Source organism: Salmo salar, chromosome ssa16 (genome assembly GCF_905237065.1).
Source record: "Salmo salar chromosome ssa16, Ssal_v3.1, whole genome shotgun sequence".
Classification (NCBI taxonomy): Eukaryota; Metazoa; Chordata; class Actinopteri; order Salmoniformes; family Salmonidae; genus Salmo; species Salmo salar.
The window spans coordinates 15494564-15521072 of NC_059457.1; the positions used below are offsets into that span (position 1 = coordinate 15494564).

The 26509-nt window shown below is 44.1% G+C and overlaps 1 protein-coding gene across 6 annotated transcripts in view; it reads right to left on the reverse strand.

Moving 5' to 3' along the window:
• LOC106573269 (UPF0606 protein KIAA1549) overlaps window positions 1-26509 on the reverse strand; it is an 86803-nt gene that overhangs the window by 15562 nt on the left and 44732 nt on the right. For 4 of the 6 annotated variants that reach the window (XM_045697017.1, XM_045697018.1, XM_045697019.1 and 1 more), the window contains exons 3-14: window positions 23163-25463; window positions 22831-22919; window positions 21215-21374; window positions 20947-21077; window positions 15855-16035; window positions 15587-15646; window positions 15083-15228; window positions 12630-12807; window positions 9783-9970; window positions 3185-3411; window positions 1987-2129; window positions 446-666 (exon numbers count right to left, since the gene is read on the reverse strand). In XM_045697017.1, coding sequence (XP_045552973.1) covers window positions 446-666; window positions 1987-2129; window positions 3185-3411; window positions 9783-9970; window positions 12630-12807; window positions 15083-15228; window positions 15587-15646; window positions 15855-16035; window positions 20947-21077; window positions 21215-21374; window positions 22831-22919; window positions 23163-25463 — 4025 coding nt within the window. The remainder of the gene's footprint in view (window positions 1-445; window positions 667-1986; window positions 2130-3184; window positions 3412-9782; window positions 9971-12629; window positions 12808-15082; window positions 15229-15586; window positions 15647-15854; window positions 16036-20946; window positions 21078-21214; window positions 21375-22830; window positions 22920-23162; window positions 25464-26509) is intronic. The other 2 variants (XM_045697015.1, XM_045697016.1) reach the window with 2 other exon arrangements.

A 26509-nucleotide genomic window follows, 5' to 3' on the forward strand; every position in this document is an offset into this window, starting at 1 on the left:
AAGCAGGGCCATGTGTCTGCTCCTCCCTTGTACACTAATTAGTAAGGAACTCCCCTCACCTGGTCGTCTAGGTCTTCATTGAAAGACCTAGACGGCCCTCCGTGGAATGTGTTTGACACCCCTGCCATTGGAGAACCCTTTGAATAAGCCTTTTTGGTTCCAGAAAGAACCCTTTTGGGTTCCAGGTAGAACCCTTTTTTGGTTCCAGGTAGAACCCTTTTGGGTTCCATGAACATGGAACCAAAAAGGGTTCTCCTACAGGGACAGCCGAAGAACCCTTTTGGATGTCCAGACAGTGGAGAGACTAGAGAAGATCAGAGACACTCACATTAGAATCTACTGTTCATACATGCTCCCCATGTAAGGTAATGAATGACATTACTGTAACCTGCATAAATGTGTCTGAGGAAGGGTGTTAGTGGGTCCTAGAGGTTCAGCGTCTCACCTCCTTGTTGAAGATGTTGTGTGTTTCTTGCCCACTGCCATTGATACCGTTGACAGTGGCGCCGTGGCGCCGGGCTGGGAAGGCCATGGGCTGCATGGCGATCAGCTGGATCTTATTGGACAAGCGCCGGCTGTCGTCGGCCGAGCGGGACATGCGGTCCACATGCTCGAAGATGGAGGCCGACGACAGCTGCTCGTCATGGCCGTTCATGGGTGGAGGACCTGAGGGGGACCAGGGAGGAAGACTAAGGTCAACATCACAGCCAGGCAAATTTGTGATAGAACTTACAGGTGTCATTCAACTATTTTCACCACCAGGGGGCAGATCCTTTGAAATAGATTCACTGAACAGTGTACCTACTTTTAACATGATCAAGGTATGTTTTTATATGTATTCCAATGTAAGATAATAATACTGTTTTTGTTTTGTTGGGAGCTACAACAAGAAAAAGGCATGATCGTGGCAAAGCTAATGTTAAAACTACTGTTGTTCAACAACATTCATTGCTCCCCATCTCTGACATCTGAATAGTGGTGATTGATGAGAAGCACGACACAAAGCAACCACGACACAACGGACATCACGTCACGGTCGCACAGACAGCAGCTACAGGTCCCAAAAGCCTCATGTCTACTTCAACACCGAGAGAAGTTGAACTGACAGAAAGCAAAACTCTTACCAATTCTATTCTTCCCTGAAAGCCAAAACAGACACGACAGAGAAAGTGAAGTCACGGGAAAACAACAGACAGAAAGATTCAAGTTAACCAGATGACAAGGTCGTTCTGTTTAAAACATATCCATATAGGCTAAAGTCTCTCCCATTTCTAAAGGACTACGTCAGCGGTAGACCCAGAGCATTTAGAGAAAATACTGGAGGAGTCGGACATCGCTCTGCACTACATCATTACTGGTGTGTATACACTACTCTGAGTGCTATGTCAGGTCTTTGACCATCCACCATCCAGCAGAGGGTCATTTAGAAGAAGAAATTCCAGTGCTGATAACGTCCTGTCTCCTGGCCTCAGCCAAGCCTATTTAGACTGTGGAGAGAAGCGAAGGAGCCTCTGTTTAGCATGTTGAGTAGCAGCCCTGAGAGGTAGTGTGTGTGTGTGTGTGTGTGTGTGTGTGTGTGTGTGTGTGTGCAAGAGGAAGGGCTTTGAGGTCGTAATGCTGGAGCCATTCCTCTGTGGTGAGTCAGGTTCAGTCTGTGCCTGGCTGGCGTTGTCTCGGTCTCTGTCTGCACAGTGTACACACCCAGTAACCAGGCCAGAGTGGCACTACACAGGCCTTTCAACAGACTGTCAGACATACTACCTACCTCACTTTCACGCCAACTCAGTCTCTCCCCCTTCTCTTGCTCTCTGTCCCTCTCTCTCCCTCTCTGTCCCTCTCTGTCCCTCTGTCCCTCCTTCACTCCTGGTCTGTCTATCAGTTGCTTGTTTCTCTTCCTCCAAGTATCTATTTCCCTTGTTTTTCTTCTCTCTCTCTCTGCTCCCCTGCCCCACCTCCTCTTCTCTCTGTGTTGCCATGGACACTTGCCATTTAAAACATTGATGGGGATCTTGCGGGCCTGCTTGCTGTCGTTTGGCATGGCGATAGCTCTCAGGTTCTCCTCGGCTGACTCCCTCTCACGATCACTGGACCCAGCGCTCACCATGGAGTCCCCGTCCGATGGAGAGATCCTGTCCCCGGAAAGCCACACACAAACTTGTCATGTTCGTACAAACACGCGAGCACGCACACACACAAACATGCTTACACATGTATACACAATTCCAAAGCTCTATATACTATATAGAATGAAAACAACAGTGCTTTGAATAGTCGTTTTTAATTAATCAATTCCAAGGGGAAATACGTTTGTAATGGCTTTTTCTCAAAAGAAAAAAGCTTTTTGTCATAATCTATCACTAGGACTTTTCCCATTGACAGTATAATTAAGTTCCTATCCAACTTGGTAGAACAGCTCTCCAGAGTCAAGGACATGTCAATATCAATCCTCTCTTTCAAATCATTACCGCTCTAATCCCCTCCATTAGTGACAATGTGACAGCAAACCATCCCAGTCATCACCGGATTCAGAGTGCTGACTGCCACTCCTGCATTCAAGCCTAAATCATCTGCTATTAGCTGAAGCAATTAGCGAGGAGAAATGATCTTTCAGTGAGAGCGACCATTCTCCCTTCTCATGAGAATAGACCATCACGTATTGACACCATTGATTTAGCTGTGATGGTTCGGCAGTGGAGAGGCCAGCGATAGGCTACTCCCCAAACTGCTAACCCTGCTGTGTGGGTCACGGGACAGAAAATGAACTGAGCTGTCCACAGTAGGTCAGAAAGGAAGTATATGTCACTGCTTTTACATTTTCTACCAGGATTATGTATCATAATATTTCATTTGTAAAGCGCAGTTCCCACGCTCAATGTGCATAAGGTAGAAACCAAAAACACAAAACAAAGCTCAGCAACAATACATCAAAAAGTAGAAAAAACAATCACAATATATCAAACCATTACCTACTAATGCATTTCTATAGAGGAAACCCCTTTAACAAAATACATCAAATGTCTAGTGTACTGTATTAATAATTGATTAAGACGGGCTGTTGTGAATGGAACATCTTTCAAAACCTGTCTACTGGAATCTCCCTGCTGAGGTGAATGAGGCAGAGCTGCACAGCCAGCCAGCCAGCCAGCCACACACACACACACACAGTGGGGGGGGGGCTACTGACCTTCCTCGTCTGCGTGCGCTGCGGGATGCCTTGGTGGAGGAGACGGAGGTCCCCTTTGACTTAGGGGTGGGGACCTCGCCGTTCTCCGATGCGGCTTCCTTGGCGCTGAGGTTGGGCAAGGGAGGGCCGGGGGCACCAGCCTCCTGGATTACCATGATGTCATCCTTACTGTGCTGGCCCAGGTGCAGCTTGGCAAAGTCAAAGCCCTTCACACTGGGAGCCTGGAGCTGAGAAGGAGGAGGATAGAGGACACACAGAGGAGGAAGGGATGGAGGAATGGCGAGACAGAGGAGGAAGAGAGAGGGAGAGAGAGAGAGCGGAGGGAGAAAGAGATAAACAGAGGGCGGAGGGAGAGAGGAGGGGGATAAAAGAGAGGAGAGAGGAACAGGAGGATATATAACAACAGGGAAAATGGAGAGATTGAGAGTGGGGGTGAGAGGGAGAATAAAAACAATCACAGTCATCGATTTGCCAGCTGCTTTCAGATTCGAGGGAAGGTGTCATCAGACAGATATACGACCGCAGCGGGAGGGAGGACAGACAGACAGACAGACAGACAGAAGTAGGCCAGGCAGGCTGCCTTTCCCCTCAGGAGAGAGAGAAGCGAGCGAGCGAAGCGACAGAGAGATGGAGGGGTAGTGAATTGTGAGTGACTGGGGCTGACTGAGTGATGGAGAGAGCGCAGGGAGAGTCCGACAGGCATGAATGAATTAAAAGCAGAGGGAGAGTAAAGTGGGGTAAACACAGGACTGTCTCTCTGTCTGCTATCCTCAAGGGGGTTTGTGCACTGGAGTCTAAAGCCTCAGGGGCTGTCTCACAACACAGGAGTAGACAGAGAGACCTGAGCTGTGTTATGTTAGTGCAGTAAGTGGGTTTCTGGTGTTAAGAAAATCAGTCCATTTAGAATACTGAATGAAGAAGAGGAGACTGGTTGACATTGCCACTCTCCCACACCATAACCCTCGACAGCATACATTAAATCGACAGATGGGAATTGATTCTTCTGGTGGACCACACCGCTTTCTCTAAAATGTACTGCTCTGATGGAGTGAAACATGGATGGCTTCATGAGAGGCTTGCTCGATGTGCGTTCACCACTGGGTCCACTGGGAAGCCGTGTGCGGCTCTGCCTCTCTCCTTCTCTCTCTCGGTCTTTCTCTAAGTTTCTCTCTATCGTTCTCTATTCTGCATGTTAATAGCTAATATCCCCCCAACATCAGACACCCTCTAATTTCAGACACTCTCTAGCTGTTGGAGGATGTGTAAATATATACAGTTGAAGTGGGAAGTTTACATACACTTAGGTTGGAGTCATTAAAATGTCACAAATGTATTTTTCACAAACCATAGTTTTGGCAAGTCGGTTAGGACATCTACTTTGTGCATGACAAGTATTTCTTCCAAAAATTGTTTATAGAGAGATTATTTCACTTAAAATTCACTGTATCACAATTCCAGTGGGTCAGCAGTTTACATACACTAAATTGACTGTGGCTTTAAACAGCTTGGAAAATTACAGAAAATGATATCATGGCTTTAGAAGCTTCTGATAGGCTAATCTACTTAATTTGAGTCATTTGGAGGTGTACCTGTGGATGTATTTCAAGGCCTACCTTCAAACTCAGTGCCTCTTTGCTTGACATCATGGAGAAATCAATAGAAATCAGCCAAGACCTCAGAAAAAAATGGTAACCTCCACAAGTCTGGTTCATCCTTGGGAGCAATTTCCAAACGCCTGAAGGTACCACGTTCATCTGTACAAACAATAGTACGCAAGTATAAACACCATGGGACCACGCAGCCGTCATACCGCTCAGGAATGAGACGCGTTCTGTCTCCTAGAGATGAACGTACTTTGGTGCGAAAAGTGCAAATCAATCCCAGAACAACAGCAAAGGACCATGTGAAGATGCTGGAGGAAACAGGTATAAAAGTATCTATATCCACAGTAAAACGAGTCCTATATCGACATAACCTGACAGGCCGCTCAGCAAGGAAGAAGCCACTGCTCCAAAACCGCCATAAAAAAGCCAGACTACGTTTTGGAACTGCAGATGGGGACAAAAATCTTACTTTTTGGAGAAATGTCCTCTGGTCTGATGAAACAAAAATATAACTATTTGGCCATAATGTCCATCATTACGTCTGGAGGAAAAAGGGGGAGGCTTGCAAGCCGAAGAACGGCGGCAGGTAGCCTAGTGGCGGCAGGTAGCCTAGTGGTTAGAGCATTGGACTAGTAACTGAAAGCTTGCAAGATTGAATCCCCGAGCTGTCGTTATGCCCCTGAACAAGGCAGTTAACCCACTGTTCCTAGGCTGTCATTGAAAATAAGAACTGGTTCTTAACTGACTTGCCTAGTTAAATAAAAGGTCATGTAAAAAGCTGAAGAACACCATCCCAACTGAGAAGCATGGGGCTGGCAGCATCATGTTGTGGGGGTGCTTTGCTGCAGGAGGGACTGGTGCACTTCACAAAATAGATGGCATCACGAGGCAGGAAAATGATGTGGTTATATTGAAGCAACATCTCAAGACATCAGTCAGGAAGTTAAAGCTTGGTCGCAAATGTGTCTTCCAAATAGACAATGACCCAAAGCATACTTCCAAAGTTGTGGCAAAATGGCTTAAGGACAACAAATTCAAGGTATTGGAGTGGCCATCACAAAGCCCTGACCTCAATCCTATAGACATTTTGTGGGTAGAACTGAAAAAGTGTGTGCGAGCAAGCAGGCCCACAAACTTGACCAGCTTCGTCAGTAGGAATGGGCCAAAATTCACCCAATTTATTGTGGGAAGCTTGTGGAAGGCTACCCGAAAAGTTTGACCCAAGTTAAACAATTTAAAGGCAATGCTAGCAATACTAATTGAGTGTATGTAAACTTCTGACCCACTGGGAATGTGATGAAAGAAATAAAAGCTGAAATAAATCATTCTCTCTACTATTATTCTGACATTTCACATTCTTAAAATAAAGTGGTGATCCTAACTGACTAACTGACCTAATTTTTACTAGGATTAAATGTCAGGAATTGTGAAAAACGGAGTTTAAATGTATTTGGCTAAGGTGTATGTAACCTTCCGAATTCAACTGTGTGTGTGTATATATATATATATATATACACACACACACATTTTGTGGGACATGCTGTATATTGTAAAATTTGAATGTATAGCAAACCACACATCATTTACTATACAACTTTTTAACCTAAATGATTCATACTAATTTATATGCTAGTATTAAACTGTTATCTACTTTCTCAAAACATAAGATTCATCTGTAAAACAAATAATGAGACATTATTTGGTTACACACTGAAGAAGATGTGGGTGAAGAACCATTTTTAACAGTCTACAGGAGGGCGCAGCGGACTGCGCAATGAAAAGTTGACAGGCAAGTCTTTTTTTACTGGAAGGTTAGCCAACGATCTAGTAAACACTTCGGATTCGAGGTTGGTGTCTCTTTTTTGAACACAATTAAATGGATATATCTTATAATAGAACAAAATAGTAAGTTGGCCAATAACTGGGCCAATAATGCCAATAATACGGGCTGTATTTTTTTGCTAAACCTCTTATCAAAAAGCTGATAGTAGTAGTACTTCAACTGAAATGTCAAACATGCTAATTGCTAACACGTTAGCGAACATTTTTGCGACACGAATAATCACAAAACATTGATGGATTGATCAAAAGATAACCCTGCTGAAGGTAATATATTTCTTAAACGCTGTTGAATATGCATATAATACAGGGTGCTACGCTAAGCTTTTGTCTTTGAGAGGGAAATCTCTCCAGTATGATAAACCGGGCAGGCTAAGCAGTAAGCACCCATTGGTCTAGTCACCAACTGAATATCTAGGTATAAACACCACCACCCCACAGAGATCTAGGCTATGCTACTGATTCTACTCACACATGTCGGGAGAAAACAAAAGAGAGAAAAAAATATTGAAACCATGGCCTAGTCTAATGGGAACTACAGTACTTACTAAAGACTGATACAGTACATTATAGTATGGTATCCATCCAATATATGGCCCATTTGGATGAGACTTCAAAAACTACGATGTTAAGCATCAAAAACATTGAAGCCAATTATTCAAAAAAGACTTAGTTTTATTATAATACGTAAACATGAGTACTAGGCCAAACTAGTTACCATCTCTGTGTGTCTGACCAATCGCTCTCTAAGGCCTGGAAACAGGTCAACACGTCTAATAAGGAGAGGACTACTTTCTTTATACAGTACATTGTACCTTCTGCTTTGCCTTCTTCCCTTTCAACACTGTTTTCTCTTTCTCCTTTTTCTCTTCCTCCTCCTCCTCTTCCTCCTCTGCCTCCTCTTCCTCATAGCTCTCACCTTTCCGTGTGGGCTTTGTTTTTGGCTTGGGAGGAGGAAGCTTTGGCCCCTGAGCAGATGGAGTGGATGGAGATCGATACATGTGATGAGTTGACAAGGTCTCTGGGTGTTCACTACCATGGGACTTCATTGCCCCTTTAGTACAGGGACAATATGCTACCATCCTCTGCTCACAACAACCAATGGATCCAAGTCCACTACACAACCTATTTGGTTCAGGGTCTTCTACAAACTACTTGCTTCTACTTTGTACCTTCCCCTTTTTCTCATCTTCCTCCTCCTCTTCCTTCTTCTTCCTCCTCTTCTTCCTCATCCTCTTCCTCCTCACTCTCACTAATGGTTATTTGCCTCTTGATTGAAAGAGGAGACCTTGATTCCCTGAACGATGATTCCCTGAATGGTGATTCCCTTAACGGTGATTGAGTGGACTGAACAGAAACGGGAAAGAGAAATAGAAGTGGAAAGAGGGGATGTGTTATGTGATGATGGATAGAGGTGTTGGGCAGAGGTAGGGAACGATAGATGTGTCTGATCATCAGTGTACGGCTGCCTAGCCCCACTCAAGCAGCCCTGGAGCCAAATGGCCCAGTTGGACGGAGAGGTTGGAGGAAGAGAAGGCAGACAGACTGATCCATCAGAGACCCTAATAACTACACAGACAGACCAGACAGACTGATCCATCAGAGAGACAGGATAACCCTAATAACTACACAGACAGACCAGACAGACTGATCCATCAGAGAGACAGGATAACCCTAATAACTACACAGACAGACCAGACAGACTGATCCATCAGAGAGACAGGATAACCCTAATAACTACACAGACAGACTGATCCATCAGAGAGACAGGATAACCCTTAATAACTACACAGACAGACCAGACAGACTGATCCATCAGAGAGACAGGATAACCCTAATAACTACACAGAACCAATATTAATGAACCCTAATAACTACACAGACAGACCAGACAGACTGATCCATCAGAGAGACAGGATGAACCCTAATAACTACACAGACAGACCAGACAGACTGATAATAGCAGGGCCTAACAGTATACAAGAGACAGCCGCCTACGTCTCTGTGTGTGTGTGTGTGTGTGTGTGTGTGTGTGAGTGAGAGGATAGAGATTAGACAGCCCCCAGCAGCAGCAGCAGTAGGCAGAGCAGATCCTAACTGTCTGGATAGCAATGAGTGTGTAATATGCAGGGTGTCTGTGTGAGCGCGTGCATGCGTATATGTGAGTGTGCACATGTGTGTGAGTGTGTTGCTGTCAGCCAGGGGGATCTTGCAGAGCTGTGTGGAGCTGCAGTACAGCGGGGGCAGTCATGGGCAAGAACACAGCCGCTGTGCCTTACAGCAGTGAGAGCCAATTACTGTCGGGCTGCCTGCAACATAGGGAGCTTGTGATCCTCTCTAATGCATGGGATGCTGCCACATAGGGAGCCTGTGATCCTTTCCATGAATACACTGGATCACTGGACAGCAGGGGAGGGAGATAGGCTAAACTGTATGGGAATATAGAGTAGTAGTACTATCAGCACAGGGGCAAAACTCCCACTTAAGTCACATTTTCACTTAGTCTCCAATTGACACCAAAAGAATTCTACTTAAGTTGTAGGATTCGCCCCAGAGACCCAGCCTGAGACTACCACAACCACCCTATATCGCGAGAACTACAGCCCTCGAATCATAACAAGGAAGTAGTGTCTCATACAGACATGGAGAAACAGAAGTGGTTTAGAGGAGTGCACTGTCAGGGAGATATAGAGGCCTAGATATAGATATGTCCTTTAGAGGGGCGATAACCGTATAACACAACAGTGGAGACACAGAGGAGTCGACTGGCTGATAACACATCTCTCTCCATGCCGTGTGTGAAGGTAGAGGAGGAAGAATAGCTGTCAGTGTCAGAGATAACTAACAGTACAATGTACTACGCACAGAGGTGCTGCAGATATATATATACACATACACACCCAGTGAGAACATGTTCAGAACAGAAAAGACTGAAACAGTAACCCTACAACCCATAGCCTGTGTAGAGTAGGGCCATATAAGACCGTGGCTTTGGACAAAGAGACAGGCAACATAAACATGTAAGACCCAACACACCCAGACATGACAGCAGGTTGAAAGAGGTGAATAAACTCTAGGATCATGCTCCTTGGCACATCGTCCCTCCTCCTCCCCTCCTCCTCCTGTCTCTTTATTTCTATGAGGTTTTTGATCACCTTCTGTCTCTGCTGGACAGTGGTCATGGCGTCGGGCTGGAACTCCAGCTTGTCGGTGCGACACAGCTTCCAGTACAGGATGGAGATGATGACGATGGCCACACCTAGCGGCACCACCACGCCGACGATGATCCACACGCTGGTGTTCTCCGTGTCCGTGGGAGGGTAGCCCGCCACCTTCTCCACAGCTACAGGGCCATAGAGACATACTTAACACGTAACATGATATAGAATATTATAGAGTGTGTGTACATCATGTATGTACAATTACATGCGTGTGTGCGTGTGTGCATCTGTCTGTGTTTATATATCCCCATCAGAAATCCAAACTAGCACACCAAGTTCATTTCTAAACAGCTAGAGTAGATGCACTGCATGGTACACACTGTGTTCCACGCACAACATTTTTAGGCTGCCGGTTCTTCTGCTGGACCCAAGGGACTTCATTAGGCTTAATTAAGGCTTGCCGTACCCCTTGGGAGACCCTCGCCTGCCGTAAGAGCAGTCTTACGGCAGGGACAGAAGTCCCCTGAGGTGCTCTGACCGTGTGTTAGGCTTTCATCCCGAACATGGGTATATAATGAGGTTGATAGGCATTTGACACAGTCTATAGGATAAAGTCATTAGTTGAAACACTGCTATAAATACACGTCAACATATACTGAGAAAGCAATTAATCAATTAATTTTAATGAGGGAAATAAGTATTTGACCCCTCTGCAAAACATGACTTAGTACTTGTTGGCAAAACCCTTGTTGGCAATCACAGAGGTCAGACGTTTCTTGTTGTTGGCCACCAGGTTTGCACACATCTCAGGAGGGATTTTGTCCCACTCCTCTTTGCAGATCTTCTCCAAGTCATTAAGGTTGAGGCTGACGTTTGGCAACTCGAACCTTTAGCTCCCTCCACAGATTTTCTATGGGATTAAGGTCTGGAGACTGGCTAGCCCACTCCAGGACCTTAATGTGCTTCTTCTTGAGCAACTCCTTTGTTGCCTTGGCTGTGTGTTTTGGGTCATTGTCATGCTGGAATACCCATCCACGACCCATTTCCAATGCCCTGGCTGAGGGAAGGAGGTTCTCACCCAAGATTTGACGGTACATGGCCCCGTCCATTGTCCCTTTGATGTGGTGAAGTTGTCCTGTCCGCTTAGCAGAAAAACACCCTCAAAGCATAATGTTTCCACCTCCATGTTTGACGGTGGGGATGGTGTTCTTGGGGTCATAGGCAGCATTCCTCCTCCTCCTCTAAACACGGCGAGTTGAGTTGATGCCAAAGAGCTCCATTTTGGTCTCATCTGACCACAACACTTTCACCCAGTTGTCCTCTGAATCATTCCGATGTTCATTGGCAAACTTCAGACGGGCATGTATATGTGCTTTCTTGAGCAGGGGGACCTTGCGGGCACTGCAGGATTTCAGTCCTTCACAGCGTAGTGTGTTACCAATTGTTTTCTTGGTGACTATGGTCCCAGCTGCCTTGAGATCATTGACAAGATCCTCTGGGCTGATTCCTCACCGTTCTCATGATTATTGCAACTCCATGAGGTGAGATCTTGCATAAAGCCCCAGGCCGAGGGAGATTGACAGTTCTTTTGTGTTTCTTCCATTTGCGAATAATCACACCAACTGTTGTCACCTTCTCACCAAGCTGCTTGGCGATGGCCTTGTAGCCCATTCCAGCCTTGTGAAGGTCTACAATCTTGTCCCTGACATCCTTGGAGAGCTCTTTGGTCTTGGCCATGGTGGAGAGTTTGGAATCTGATTGATTGATTGCTTCTGTGGACAGGTGTCTTTTATACAGGTAACAAGCTGAGATTAAAATATTTAGATGCACTATTGTAAAGTGGTTGTTCCACTGGATATCATAAGGTGAATGCACCATTTTGTAAGTCGCTCTGGATAAGAGCGTCTGCTAAATGACTTAAATGTAAATGTAAATTAGGAGCACTCCCTTTAAGAGTGTGCTCCTAATCTCAGCTCGTTACCTGTATAAATGAGACCTGGGAGGCAGAAATCTTTCTGATTGAGAGGGGGTCAAATACTTATTTCCCTCATTAAAATGCAAATCAATTTATACAATTTCTGACATGCGTTTTTCTGGATTTTTTTGTTGTTATTTTTGTTGTTATTCACTGTTCAAATAACCCTACCATTAAAATTATAGACTGATCATTTCTTTGTCAGTGGGCAAATGTACAAAATCAGCAGGGGATCAAATACTTTTTTCCCCTCACTGTAGATAGGATAGATAAAATAGATAGATAAAATAGATTAGATAGATAAAATAGATTAGATAGATAAAATAGATAAAATAGATTAGATAGATAAAATAGATGGATTAGATTAGATATATTAGATAGATGGATTAGATTAGATGGATTAGATTAGATAGATTAGATGGATTAGATTAGATCGATTAGATGGATTAGATGGATATATTAGATGGATTAGATGGATTAGATGGATATATTAGATGGATTAGATGGATTAGATGGATATATTAGATATATTAGATTGATTAGATTAGATTGATTAGATAGATTAGATTACATAGATTAGATAGATAGATTAGATATATTAGATTAGATGGATTAGATGGATTAGATTAGATGGATTAGATTACATAGATTAGATAGATAGATTAGATATATTAGGTTAGATAGATTAGATATATTAGATTAGATGGATTAGATGGATTAGATTAGATGGATTAGATTACATAGATTAGATAGATAGATTAGATATATTAGGTTAGATAGATAAGATTTTCTATAGTCAAGACCATAGGAGTTGGCAAGACAGCATAAAGCGATCTGGGACCAGACTATGGCAGACTGGAACTCACGTGTAGCCAGGATGCCCTCCACTCTGTATCCCAGTATGATGGCTGCCCTCTGCACGTCAAGGCGGTTCAGCATGTTGGCTGTAGTGATTGCAGGCTGCCGCTCCCCGCTGGGACCCTCCACAAAGTACACCATCTCCAGGGGATGTTCCGCTCCCACCAGCCTGGTCGTAGTCACAATCTGAAGGGAGGAAGATGTGTGATTTTTGAATGACTAACCCCATACATATAACATCTGTATGGTCCCTCCGTCAAGTATTGAATTTCAAAGACGGATTCAAATAACAAAGACCAGTGAGCTTTTCGAAAGCCTCATAAAAAAGGGCAGTGATTGGTAGATGGGTTACAATAACAAATCAGACATTGAATAAATCTTTAAGTATGGTCAAGTTATTCATTATGCTGTGGATGATGTATTAAACCACCCAGACACATCAAGATACAGTTGTCCTTGAACTGAGCTGCAGGACAGGAAGGAAACTGCTCGGATGTTACCATGAGGCCATCGGTGATTTTAAAACAGCTACAGAGGTCAATGACTGTGATGGGAGAAAACTGAGGACGGATCAACAACATTATAGTGACTCCACAATGATGAAAAGAAGAACACAAATAAAGAATGAAAATATTCCAAAACATGCATTTTGTATGCAACAAGCACTAAAGTAATACTGCAATAAAAACACAGCAAAGGAATACACTTTTTGGCCTGAATGCAAAGCCTTGTGTTTGGCTGACCTTTTTTTCAGAAGAATAATGGGCAAATATGGTACAATCCAGGTGTGCACAGCTCTTATAGATTTACCCAAGAAGACTCACAGCTGTAATTGCTGCCAAAGGTGTTTCTAAAATGTATTTACTCAGGGAGCTGAATACTTTTCCCAACTACTATATTTACACTTTTCTTCCTCTTCGACATTAGAGTATTTTTTGTAAATTGTCAACCAAAAAAGTACAATTAAATTCATTTTAATCCCACTTAGTAACATAATAAAATGTAACGCAATAAAACGTGTAGCTCTGCAGCGACAAAGCCTGGTACTAGCTTCCAGTGGTTTAAATGTGAAATAGGTGGTTTCTATTCTGCCAATAATAACATAGCAATACTCTGTAGAAGGGTATGTGGTTGCAAACAGAGTGGACTAGTACAGTGTTAGTCACATCAACTGGTAAAAGCTTCCTTCCTACTAATTCAGTGGATATTATTCCTTGTGGTGAGCTCTCTATGAGCCGGAACAGTGAGACTCATTATCAAGGCCTTGTAGTCTTTTCTACACAGAGCACCACTGCTTTACTAATCAAGCTCTGCCTTTTGTGGCGCTCCACAGCACCTGCTCTACTCCCTCTTAACAACATTCAGGGGACAGGATAGGCCAGGGTATCCATGGCAACCCCACCTACAGTATTCATCACAGTGCCAGCCACTCAAAGACCAACCACCAAGTCAAATTGTCTTTCTTTCAAGACCCGTTACTCGACTGCTGTGTGCACCAGTCGCTAATAGCAGATCAATTATTAATTCTCTCTCTGCCTGGCAGCTGGAGTTATTATAAACCCAGGAGGTGTGTGTGTGTGTGTGTGTGTGTGTGTGTGTGTGTGTGTTTTGGAAGGGGGTGGTTCAGGTGGGGCCACACACTGTTCATCATTCCACTCTAATAAACTTGGGGACTGGATGTGGATTAGAGGCTGGCTGAGGGAACACAGGTTGTTTTTCTGTGTCAGATCACACACGACCCAGACTTACTCTCTTCAGTAACAAAGTACCTAGGGCAGCCTAGACTAGGGGCTATTACCACAGGGGGAGAGCTGTACTTGCTGTACTTAGAGCTATGGTAAAGCACAACACGAGAGAACTGTAATTTGATTCTCAAATGTAATGCATGGTGTGTGTGTGTGTGTGTGTGTGCATGGACACGTGTAGATGTGTGTGTGGGTGTGTGTTTATGACTTATTCTGTATAAATGGCTCTGAGTAGCAGTACACTTTTAGAAAAAAAGGTGTTACCTCGAACATAAAAGGATTCTTCAGCTATCCCCATAGGAGAACCCTTTTGGGTTCCAGGTAGAACCCTTTTGGATTCCATGTAGAACCCTTTCCACAGGGCGTTCTAACTGAAACCAAAAAGGGTTCTACCTGGAAGCAAAAACGGTTCTCCTATGGGGATAGCTGAAGAATCCTTTTCTCAAAGAGTGTAGTATACACTCAGTCACCCTTACCTCAGATAAACTGTACACACACAACTACCTGTGTATAGTATAGTGCAGGGGTATTCAAAACTTACCCTATGAGGTCCGGAGTACTGCTGGTTTTCTGTTCTACCTGATAATGAATTGCACTTACCTGGTGTCCCAGGTGTAATTCAGTCCCTGATTAGAGGGAACATTGAAAAAAGCAGTGGAACTGGCTTCAAGGTCCAAATTAGAATTTGATGGGTATAGTCGCTCCGATGCGGTTACCTGAACACTGTGGTTAGCCACGCTGGTGGCCCTCTTGGTGCGCCTGGCCGCCCCCAGCACTTCTCCTAGCAGGAGGGCCACACGACGTTCCATCTTGGCCTGAAAGGTCCGCGCGTCCACCCCCTGATCCAGCACACCCAGCAACACTGGTCAAGGACAGGAAACAGAGAGTTATGATATCACTCACAGGACAGGAAATACAGAACCAACACACAGCCTATCACACAGCCAGAACATAGGCCCTGCATGTGTATGTCTTTCAATCCATCCTCTTGCTGCAGTTGAGATTTAGATTGGATGGAATACTTAAAGGAGCGTTTCCCAAAGTCAGTCCTGGGGACCACAAGAGGTACACGTTTTGGTTTTTGTCCTAGCACTACACAGCAGATTCAAATAATGAACAAATCATTTCAACAACCAAAACATGCACCCCTTGAGGTCCCCAGGACCGAGTTTGGGAAACGCTGACCTAATGTCAGAGGTATTGGCAAAGGGGAAGCATACCTGTTCTAACCCAAGATGAGCGAAGCAACTGGGTGGTGTTCAACTCCGGGTAGTGGAAAGCTATTGGGAAAGAACAGAGGGAAACCAGACAAGTACAGACAACCTGAAAATACTCTCTATTGAGGTTAAAATAGGTGTACAGAAGGTGAAGCAGATTGACTAATAGAATACATTTGATTAGAATACATTTATTTTTCCCCAAGTGAACTTCCCAGGAGTGGCGTTTGGCATAAATCCCCAATCCATTAGACTATGATAATAGACTCACGCTCGGCGATCTGCAGCACGGGGAAGCCCAGGTAGTAGCTGAATTCCACCATGTTGAGCAGCCTCAGGTGGTTGCTGACCTCTGACCCCTTCAGGTAGCCGATGGCCCCACGCACCGCAAAGGTCACGTCCACCGGCTCCCTCTGCTGACTACTTGGCTGGTTCATGGTGATGTTCACAATCTAGGGAAATATGACATATCCACACGTCTTTGAGCTAGGGATGGATATCAAAAGTTCAGTAAATGGTAAAAAGAGACTGCACAACAAACCTTGTCACCAATAAACCATGTGAGCATACACTGCAGTGTGATGTTCGCAATTTGCCACACATAACCCACTGGGCAAAGATGTAAATCTATCATTGGTTTTACAAAAAACAGATGTTTTAGGCTTAGTTATAGTGAAACACGTCAATTCTGGTCTTCATTTTGACAGTTCGTTGCAATAGTGATATATGTTGGTCTTGTAGTAGTAAATCTAGCTCTTTTTGCCCCTAGCGGTTCAACTCCACCATTTAAATTGTGATGTAGAGGCACCTTGAGAAAGTGCATAATTTTGTCTCTGTACGCCACCACAATGGATTTGAAAGGAATCAAGATGTGCTTTAAGTGTAGACTTTCATCTTTAATTTAAAGGTTTTGTCAAAATGATTGTATGAACCGTGTAGGAATTACAACCATTTTTATACATAGCCCCCCAATTTTAGGGGCTCAATAGTAATTGGACAAACTAATATAATCATAAATTAAAGGACCAAAAGTAATTGGACAATTGGCTGCACAGCTGTTCCATGGCCAGGTTTGTGTTATTCCCTCATTAGTTAATTTACAAGTAAGCAGATAAAAGGTCAAGAGTTGATTTCAAGTGTGACATTTGCATTTGGAATGTGTTGCTGTTAACCCTCAATATGAAGTCCCAAGAGCTGTCACTGCCAGTGAAGCAAGCCATCCCTCCAGGAGGTAGGTGTATCTGGGTCAAAGTCAACAATCAAGAGAAGACTTCACCAGAGTAAATACTGACGGTTTACCACAAGATGTAAACCATTAGTAAGCCTAAAAAACAGGAAGACCAGATTAGAGTTTGCCATAAAACATCTAAAAAAAGCCTGTACAGTTCTGGAACAACATCCTATGGACAGATGAGACAAAGATCAACTTGTACCAGAATGATGGGAAGAGAAGAGTATGGAGAAGAACTGCTCATAATCCGAAGCATACCACCTCATCTGTGAAGCATGGTGGAGGTAGAGTTATGGCGTGGGCATGTATGGCTGCCAATGGAGCTGGTTCCCTTGTATATATTGACGGTGTGACTGCTGACAAAAGCAGCATGATGGATTTTGAAGTGTTTAGGGCTATATTATCTGCTCAAATTGAGCCAAATGCTTAAAAACTCATTGGACGGTGCTTCACAGTGCAGATGGACAGTGACCGAAGCATACTGTGAAAGCAACCCAATACTTTTTTAAGGCAAAGAAGTGGAATGTTCTGCAATGGCCAAGTCAATCACCTGACCAGAATCCAATTGAGCATGCATTTCACTTGCTGAAGGCAGCTGCAGTAAAGGCCTGGCATCTTTTACCAGATCTAATGTGTTTTATTCTCCAACATTCATTTCAAATTTCCACAAACTTCAAAGAGTTTCCATTGAAATGGCATCAATAATATGCATATCCTTGCTTCAGGTCCTGAGCGACAGGCAGTTATTTTAGGCAAAAATGTAAAAAATGGGTCCGATCCTTAAGAGGTTATTAAAAAGGGGGAGACCAAATATAAAAAGTGCTGTACCGTTCACCCGATTTGGATGTAAATACCCTCAAATTAAAGCTTAAAGTCTACACTTTATTGAATTCATTCAACTCCAATATGCAGTGGTAGACAGCTAAATTAAGAATAACTTGGTCAATGTCCAAATATTTATGGAACTGACTAAGTATTCAGAGCCTTTGCTATGAGACTGAAATTAGAGACTTGATTGGAGTCCACCTGTGGTAAATTAAATTGATTGGACATGATTTGGAAAGGCACACACCTGTCTATATAAGGTCCCACAGTTGACCTGTGCATGTCAGAGCAAACACCAAGCCATGAGGTCAAAGGAATTGTCCGTAGAGCTCTGAGACAGGATTGTGTCGAGGCACAGATCTGGAGAAGGGTAGCAAAACATTTCTACAGCATTGAACGTCCCCAAGACCACAGTGGCCTCCACCATCCTTAAATGAAGTTTGTTTGGAACCACCAAGAGCTGGCCGCCCGGCCAAACTGAGCAATTGGAGGAGAAGGGCCTTGGTCAGGGAGGTGACCAAGAACCCGATTGTCACTCTGAGAGAGCTGAAGAGTTCCTCTGTGGAGATGGGAGAACCTTCCAGAAGGACAACCATCCTTGCAGCACTCCACCAATCAGGCCTTTATGGTAGACTGGTCTGACGGAAGCCACTCCTCAGTAAAAAGCACATGACTGCCCGCTTGGAGTTTGCCATAAGGCACCTAAAGGACTTTATATATGGGCAATTCCCCCCACCCACAACTTGTCACCTGAAAGCATTTTTTTATTTTTTTTTACATTTGAAGAGGTTGGGCAAAGGCTAAAATTGGGGTTGAGAGTTACCCTTTAACGTAATTTCAGTGAAATGACATGGAAACAATGTTGACTCAACCAGTGTGAATATACAGCAGAAGAGCTTGGGTCAGTTTGATCTCATTTCATTTGCGGAATTGAAATAGAAAGGGAATTGAAAATTAAATGACCAGGCATAATTAAAATGGTATTCTCCAGATATGAATTTAATATCCAGTCTAAACCGTTAATTTACTGAGTATGAAACCTACAGTTGAAGTAGGAAGTTTACATACACTTAGGTTGGAATCATTAAAACTAGTTTTTCAACCACTCCACAAATTTCTTGTTCACAAATTATAGTTTTGAAGTCAGTTAGGACATCTACTTTGTGCATGACACAAGTCATTTTTCCAACAATTGTTTACAGACAGATTATTTCACTTATAATTCACTGTATCACAATTCCAGTGGGTCAGAAGTTTACATACACTAAGTTGACTGTGCCTTTAAACAGCTTGGAAAATCACTGAAAATTATGTCATGGGATTAGAAGCTTATGATATGCTAATTGACATCATTTGAGTCAATTGGAGCTGTACCTGTGGACGTATTTCAAGGCCTACCTTCAAACTTGCTTGACATCATGGGAAAATCAAAAGAAATCAGCCAAGACCCCAGAACAAAAATTGTAGACCTCCACAAGTCTGGTTCACCCTTGGGAGCAATTTCCAAATGCCTGAAGGTACCACGTTCATCTGTACAAACAATAGTACGCAAGTATAAACAGCATGGGACCACGCAGCCATCATACCACTCAGGAAGGAGACGCGTTCTGTCTCCTAGAGATGAACGTACTTTGGTGCGAAAAGTGCAAATCAATCCCAGAACAACAGCAAAAGGACCTTGTGAAGATGCTGGAGGAAACAGGTACAAAAGTATCTATATCCACAGTAAAACAAATCCTATATCGACATAACTTGAAAGGCCGCTCAGCAAGGAAGAAGCCACTGCTCCAAAACCGCCATAAAAAAGCCAGACTACGGTTTGCAACTGCACATGGGGACAAAGATAGTACTTTTTGGAGAAATGTCCCCTGGTCTGATGAAACAAAAATAGAACTGTTTGGCCATAATGACCAACAATATGTTTGGAGGAAAAAGGGGGAGGCTTGCAAGCCGAAGAACACCATCCCAACCGTGAAACACGGGGGTGGCAGCATCATGTTGTGGGGGCGCTTTGCTGCCGGAGAGATTGGTGCACTTCACAAAATAGATGGCATCATGAGGAAAGAAAATTATGTGGATATATTGAAGCAACATCTCAAGACATCTGTCAGGAAGTTAAAGCTTGGTCACAAATGGATCTTCCAAATGAACAATGACCCCAAGCATACTTCCAAAGTTGTGGAAAATGGCTTAAGGACAACAAAGTCAAGGTATTGAGTGGCCCTCACAAAGCCCTGACCTCAATCCTATAGAAAATGTGTGGGCAGAACTGAAAAAGTGTGTGCAAGCAAACCTGACTCAGTTACACCAGCTCTGTCAGGATGAATGGGCCAAAATTCACCCAACTTATTGTGGGAAGCTTGTGGAAGGCTACCTGAAATGTTTGACCCAAGTTAAACAATTTTAAAGGCAATGCTACCAAATACTAATTCAGTGTATGTAAACGTCTGACCCACTGGGAATGTGATGAAAGAAATAAAAGCTGAAATAAATCATTCTCTACTATTATCCTGAAATTTCACCTTCTTAAAATAAAGTGGAGATCCTAACTGACCTAAGACAGGACATTTTTACTAGGATTAAATGTCAGTAATTGTGAAAAACTGAGTTTAAATGTACTTGGCTAAGGTGTATGTAAACTTACGACTTCAACTGTATGTATGAAAATGTTCCATACCCTTTTGGTTTGCTACATTCAAGAACGGCAAACTCGAACAGCGAAATAAGCACTTTCTCAAGCATCTGAATACTTTAATAGTGGACAACCTTTATTGAATCAAACCTGATTCAATAAACCAAAGCTGGTAATTTTGGTCTTGAATAAGTGGCCACTGATGTAAAGACTTGTGTGCTGGAGACTGAGACCAACACTTAGGTTGTGTTATTGCAGCACACACAGTCACGCAACCATACATTTCAACCATTACTCCCTGTTGCTTCACAAGCTTTAACAATTGTAATATAAAAGTCAAGCAGCTCCTGCCTCTCTTTCTCTCTCCAATCCGAAGCAAGCCACTGCAGCTGCAATCTGTGTACTGCTGGTGCAACAATCGTTAGAGGCAGTCCTAGTCTATGTTCGTCGAAGTCAGCAAACAAGCACCGCCAATTAAGACTGCAGTCTAGTTCCTGACAGAAATGGGTTGCGATTAGGGATGATTCCAGACGATCAGTGCCAAGGCGTTGGGCTCTAGGATTGAAAACCCTGGAAGGAGTAAGTGACTGCTAATGAAAACAGAGCATTAGAAGAAGCTCTACTCTGTTCTAGTTGACTGAAGTGCTACACTGTATCCAGTCAGTCTCCACTTACATCCACAGTGAAGTTAGTGGACTCCTGCGAGCGCCGACACACTTCGGCGTACGCCATGGTCAGGCCTTTCTCAATGCGCTCGCTGAAGTTGCAGACGCGCACGTCAATGTGCCTGGGCACAAACTGCAGCACTGGATGGGAAACAGAAGAGAAGAGTTAAGTCTATATTCAGACACACACTAACAACATAGTACATACTGGGAATGCACTATTCAAATCTTCATTTCAAAAGGAGCTTGTATAGTTCGATACCAAACAATGCTCTTACCTGAGTGGACCTGGTATTGGTGGTCTGGTACCTTCCAGTAGTGTGAGATGGACAGGAAGTGTCGACTTGACCGGCGCAGGGCGTTGATGACTGATATGGCTGTGTACACCACAGGACCAGACACAGCCCGGAACACGAAGTCTGGAGGATTCTTAGCAACCTTTACCAAGACACAGAAAAGAAACACAATTATCATTTCTCTTCCTAGCAAGAGTTATTTTAATGTTTAGATGTATTCTTTCAATTCAACTCAGTCTTTCTTTTTGTCTTACTTTCAACTTCTACCATCCGCCAAGTGCAGCTGAATATCTCTTATTCAGTTCTGGCACCATGAACTACGAGGTACTGTATGTGTATGCACACTACCGTCTCCTTTTGCACTGTACAGCATTTAAACCGTTAAAAGGTAGAGACAGTGTCTTAAGGTCACTGCCTCTCTGCTGGGCCATGAAGTGTTGGGTGTGCAGTTAGTCATTAGTGTGGTTTGTTTATCAAAGAGCCTGGAGATTAAGAGTCCACAGGAAGTGGGCTGTCCTTCCTGGTGCGTCCCATCCCTATACCCCCACACACATGACTTGGGCCATTACACAACACAACAGCCTCATACTCACTGCTGCAGCTCCCTATCGCTTGATGAAACTCAGAGCATGTTGCAGCTGTTAGGCGGTTTCTTAGGGAGCCTGTGCTTTATAATGTAAAGCTAACAACAGCGCCAGCACTTTGAGGTTAGCCCTAGTTGTCATGTCAGACCGAGATTATGGGCTCATTTATATACAGTGCCTTCGGAAAGAATTAAGACCCCTTGACTTTTTCCACATTTTGTTACATTACAGCCTTATTCTAAAATTGATTGACTAAATAAAACTATTTCCTCAGCAAACTACACACAATACCCCATAACGACAAAGTGAAAACAGGGTTTTAATTTTTTTTTACAAATGTATTAAAAACAGAAATACCTTATTTACATAAGTATTCAGACCGTTTGCTATGAGACTCGAAATTGAGCTCAGGTGACCTGTTTCCATTGAGCATCCTTGAGATGTTTCTACAACTTGATTGGAGGCCACCTGTGGTAAATTCAATTGATTGGACATGATTTGGATAGGCACACAGCTGTCTATATATTGGTTGTCAGTGCAAAATCCAAGCCATGAGGTTGAAGGAATTGTCCGTAGAGTTCCGAGACAAGATTGTGTCGAGGCATAGATCTGGGGAACGGTAGCCAAAAAATTCTGCAGCATTGAAAGTCCTTCAAAACACAGTGGCCTCCATCATTCTTAAATGGAAGAAGTTTGGAACCACCGAGACTCTTCCTAGAGCTGGCTGCCCGGCCAAACTGAGCAATCGGGGGAGAAGGGCCTTGGTCAGGGAGGTGACCAAGAACCCGATGGTCACGCTAACAGAGCTCCAAAGTTCCTCTGTGGAGATGGGAGAACCTTCCAGAAGTCCACCTTCTCTGCAGCACTCCAACAATCAGGCTTTTATGGTAGAGTGGCCAGACGGAAGCCACTCCTCAGTAAAAGGCACATGACAGCCCGCTCGGAGTCTGCCAAAAGTATTGAAGTGAAGAATAAACCCCAATAAAAAAATGCCCCTGCTGCATAATAATGTACCTGCAGTTCAACTGACTTATTGAATTCAGTCTTCAGGACATCTCGGACTTGGGATTTGGCATATCCAACAGTGGCCCCGGCCGGAAAATCTGCATAGGAAGATGGAAGCACACACAGGTAGTAAATCTCATTATCAGATCATTATCTCACATTATCTCATCTCTCATTGATAAATGCTGTTATAGATTCATTTAGTGGACAATATTGTCAAAACATTACATCACAAACCATGACTTTCATACTAAAAGGGAAAGAATAAGACAGAGTTGTTGATTATATATTAGTAACATTGAAAACGTATGCTAACACGACAAAGAGGTAATACAACTTACCGACTTTAACAAAGTACACAGGCTTGGTGACGTCACAGAGGTACTGGCGACCTATGGTTGTAGGCAGGCTCTTAGTATTAGTTAGGAGGGTGGTGGTAGTGGTGGTTGTAGAGGCCTCAGTGGTGATGCTGGTAGTAGTAGTGGTGGCATGATCAGTTGTGGCGATGTCTACACCGCTAACTGTAGTCTGGCTGTCGTTGGTCACTGCTGTGACAGGACTATCAGTATCAATGCCTTGGTCAGCCATGACTGACACCGGGGGGATGGTGGTGACATTGGTGGCTGGTTCTGTCGGGCCTGAGGTGACATTGGGGGGTAATTCTGTCTGGCCGGGAAATGGGGAGAAGGCGATAGAGGTGGTCACCACAGGAGTTACGAGAGAGGTGCTGAGGAGGGCCGTCTCTGTGGCGGAGGGAGAGACGTACCACAGGATGTCTGTCTCCGAGGCAGTAGCACTAGGCTGCACTGACACTAAGACAGAGCTGTTGTCCAGTCCGACACTGTAGGTGGCCACAGGGCTCGTCCATTCACCGGACACCTGACCAGTGACACCCCACAGGGAGGACGAGAGGTCCATGGAGGGGGTTGGCGCTACTGAAGCCTCCAGGAACGGCACTGAGACATTCAGCGGAGTCATCTCCGTAGTGTCTGCTGTGGTCGTATTCAGAGGCTCTGAGCTGGAGATATCAGCGGAGGACTCTTCGAGCCAGGTAGTGTTGTCAGAAGGCTGGACCTCCACTCCATCCACTCCATAGAAGGCTGTGAGCATGTGGCTGAGGTCCACAGTGAAGGTGCTGGTGGCCACGATGTGCGTGGTGCTGATGGACATCAGGGAGAAATGCCTGGAGGTGGTGGTCACATTAGTGCCCCTGTGTTCTTCTGAGTCATCCTTGGTCAGCTGGATGGTGTAGTACTCCAGGCTGTTCATGTCTGGTAGGAGAAGGTCTGTTGGTTCAACCATAAAGGTATCTTTCCAGTCAACATCTGAACCTCCTAGTACATCACCTTGAGGTGTTGGTATTTGTGTTGAGGCTAGCGTGGTGTGACTGGGAGAGGGATGGATGGAGAGAGGAACGGACGTGGGGGCCACACTTCCAACGCTAGAGCTGTAAGCCGCTGTTGTGAGACTAGGTGAAGACGTCATGTGACGCATCGAGGAGAAGGACACGCCGACCCTGGAGGGGAATGAGGTGTCGTAGCTTTCCGCGTTGGAGTCCTCCAGGTCGTACATGTCCGTGGGCAGGTTGGTGACCAGGGAGAAGTCGTCCCTTTCCAAGCCCATGTAGGACGCGGTCTCCGGGTAGTCTCCAGAGCCCCAATCCACCACCATGGTGTTGGTGGGGAAGAAGTCCTCAGGAGGGACCATGGTGGCCTCGGACGAGGAGGATGTGGTGTGAGGGTTCAGAAAAGGCACGTAGCTGGGAGCCAGCTGCATCTCAGGTGATGGTTTCGGGAGCATGTGGATATCTTGAGCAGCATCGTCCTTCTGCATGAGCTCACTGCTGGGGCGAAGGTGATCCAGATAGATTAACCTACTTGAGGGATCAAGGGGCAGTTTGGGATCCAGCAAGAGATCGCCTAAGCTCTGGGACATGTCTGGATTAGGTTTAGACTCTGGCCTGGCTTGGTCTGACATGGCTTCTACATCTACCAGATCGTCAACAGGCAGTCTAGGCTGGTCGAGGGGTCCAACAGGAAGTGATGTCATAAATGCAGGAGTTGTCTGTTTTGATGTGTCTTGCTGGTTGCTGGGGGATAATAATGGAGGTTCATCTGGAGCTCTCTCATTAGAGTTTGGGACAATGAACTGTACCAATGTAGTCCAACTGGTGGCTGTAGAGAAGTTCAAGGGTGTTGTGGATTTGGTGGACTGTGGTCCGAGAGGTTTCTGTTGTGGTACTGTAACAAGGGTTGGAGAGAAAATCGCCATGGTTGAGTTAGGACCATAGAGCTTCAGATCCCTTGAGAGTCTGGTAGGGCCTTTAGGTTGTTGCTGAAGGCCAACCACAGGCTCTGAGGAGCTGAAAGTGGGAGTGAAGAGAGGGTCTGGACCAATGGGGAGGGGATCTCTAGAAGTCAATGATTTGGAGTTTTGAGAAGCTGAAATACCCCATTGAGTAAGTGTTAGTGTAGATTCAGGTGGTAGGTGACCAGGTGAAGGGAGAGCTGTAGTTGTAGTGTCGTCTGGGTGCTCAGAGGCCTCAGTGTGTGAAACGAATAAGGCTGAGGGTGATTCAGTCCAGCTTGATGCTTCTTCCTGAAACTTATCCAACACGGTGGGATCCAACGAAGAACAGTCTACTGAAAAATAAACAACATCAAACATGAACATTGATAATGGCAAATTATAGATCAGATAAGTTATCTGTAGAAAACTGAGTAGCCTATCTAAGACTGCACTGAAATAAAGCACTGTGGAAAATAGTGTGCTCTTCAAATTGACTAAGAGATCAATATGATCTCATTCGCATTGAAGACTTGTTGTTGATATACAGTGAAGCTTTTTCATTTCATTTTCTTGCTCAGTGAGTTTTGGCAACAACAACCTTTGGAAATGACCAGGAAGGAAGCCATCCATCACTCTTCAGAGAACAAAGTAGGCTATAAATGTTGAACAAAATTGCAGGATCAAATCAAACAACACTGGATAAAGTCAACCGATTTAGCCTAGTGACTCAAAGGGGAAAAGCTGTGGGGGTATTTCCACACAGGCATATAATTATAGACATTTCCTACATCACATCAATAGGACTCAAATATGTTCTGCCAGGCTCTTTAGCCTTAATTAGTAGGCTACTTTTCTCCATAGAATAAACATTGATCTGTGACTGTCAATAAATAACATACAAATTAATGAGAAATCATGAATGGTCCAAAGGACATAATACAGGATTACCATTTATCATCGGATGGCTCCATATGGGCCTAACCTGATCCTCACCTCTGGAGCAAAGGTTATGGGATGATTATTGGATGCTAAAGGTACAAAATTGAGGCCTATTCTTCATCTGTCGTGGTCAGGGTTGGGGAGTAGGCTTAACCAATTACATATAATCTGATTACAAAAAAACTAAGTTACTTTACCAGCAAACAATATTGTAATCAGATTAAAGACACTTTTGAAAAACGAAATGATTACTTCTTGGATTACTTTTAAATTCAGAAAGGATGTGTGCTGAGAAAAAAATACATTATGACACCTTTCTGTTTTCTCAATGACATTCAATTCAGTATTGGTAAAAAGGTGCAAGTTTAAGTGTGTTCCAGCTGAGCGAGTCTGACCACATGTCAGAGACCACTATGATGACACACCAAATGGGTTTGATGGATCCTTTTTGTCTTCTTCT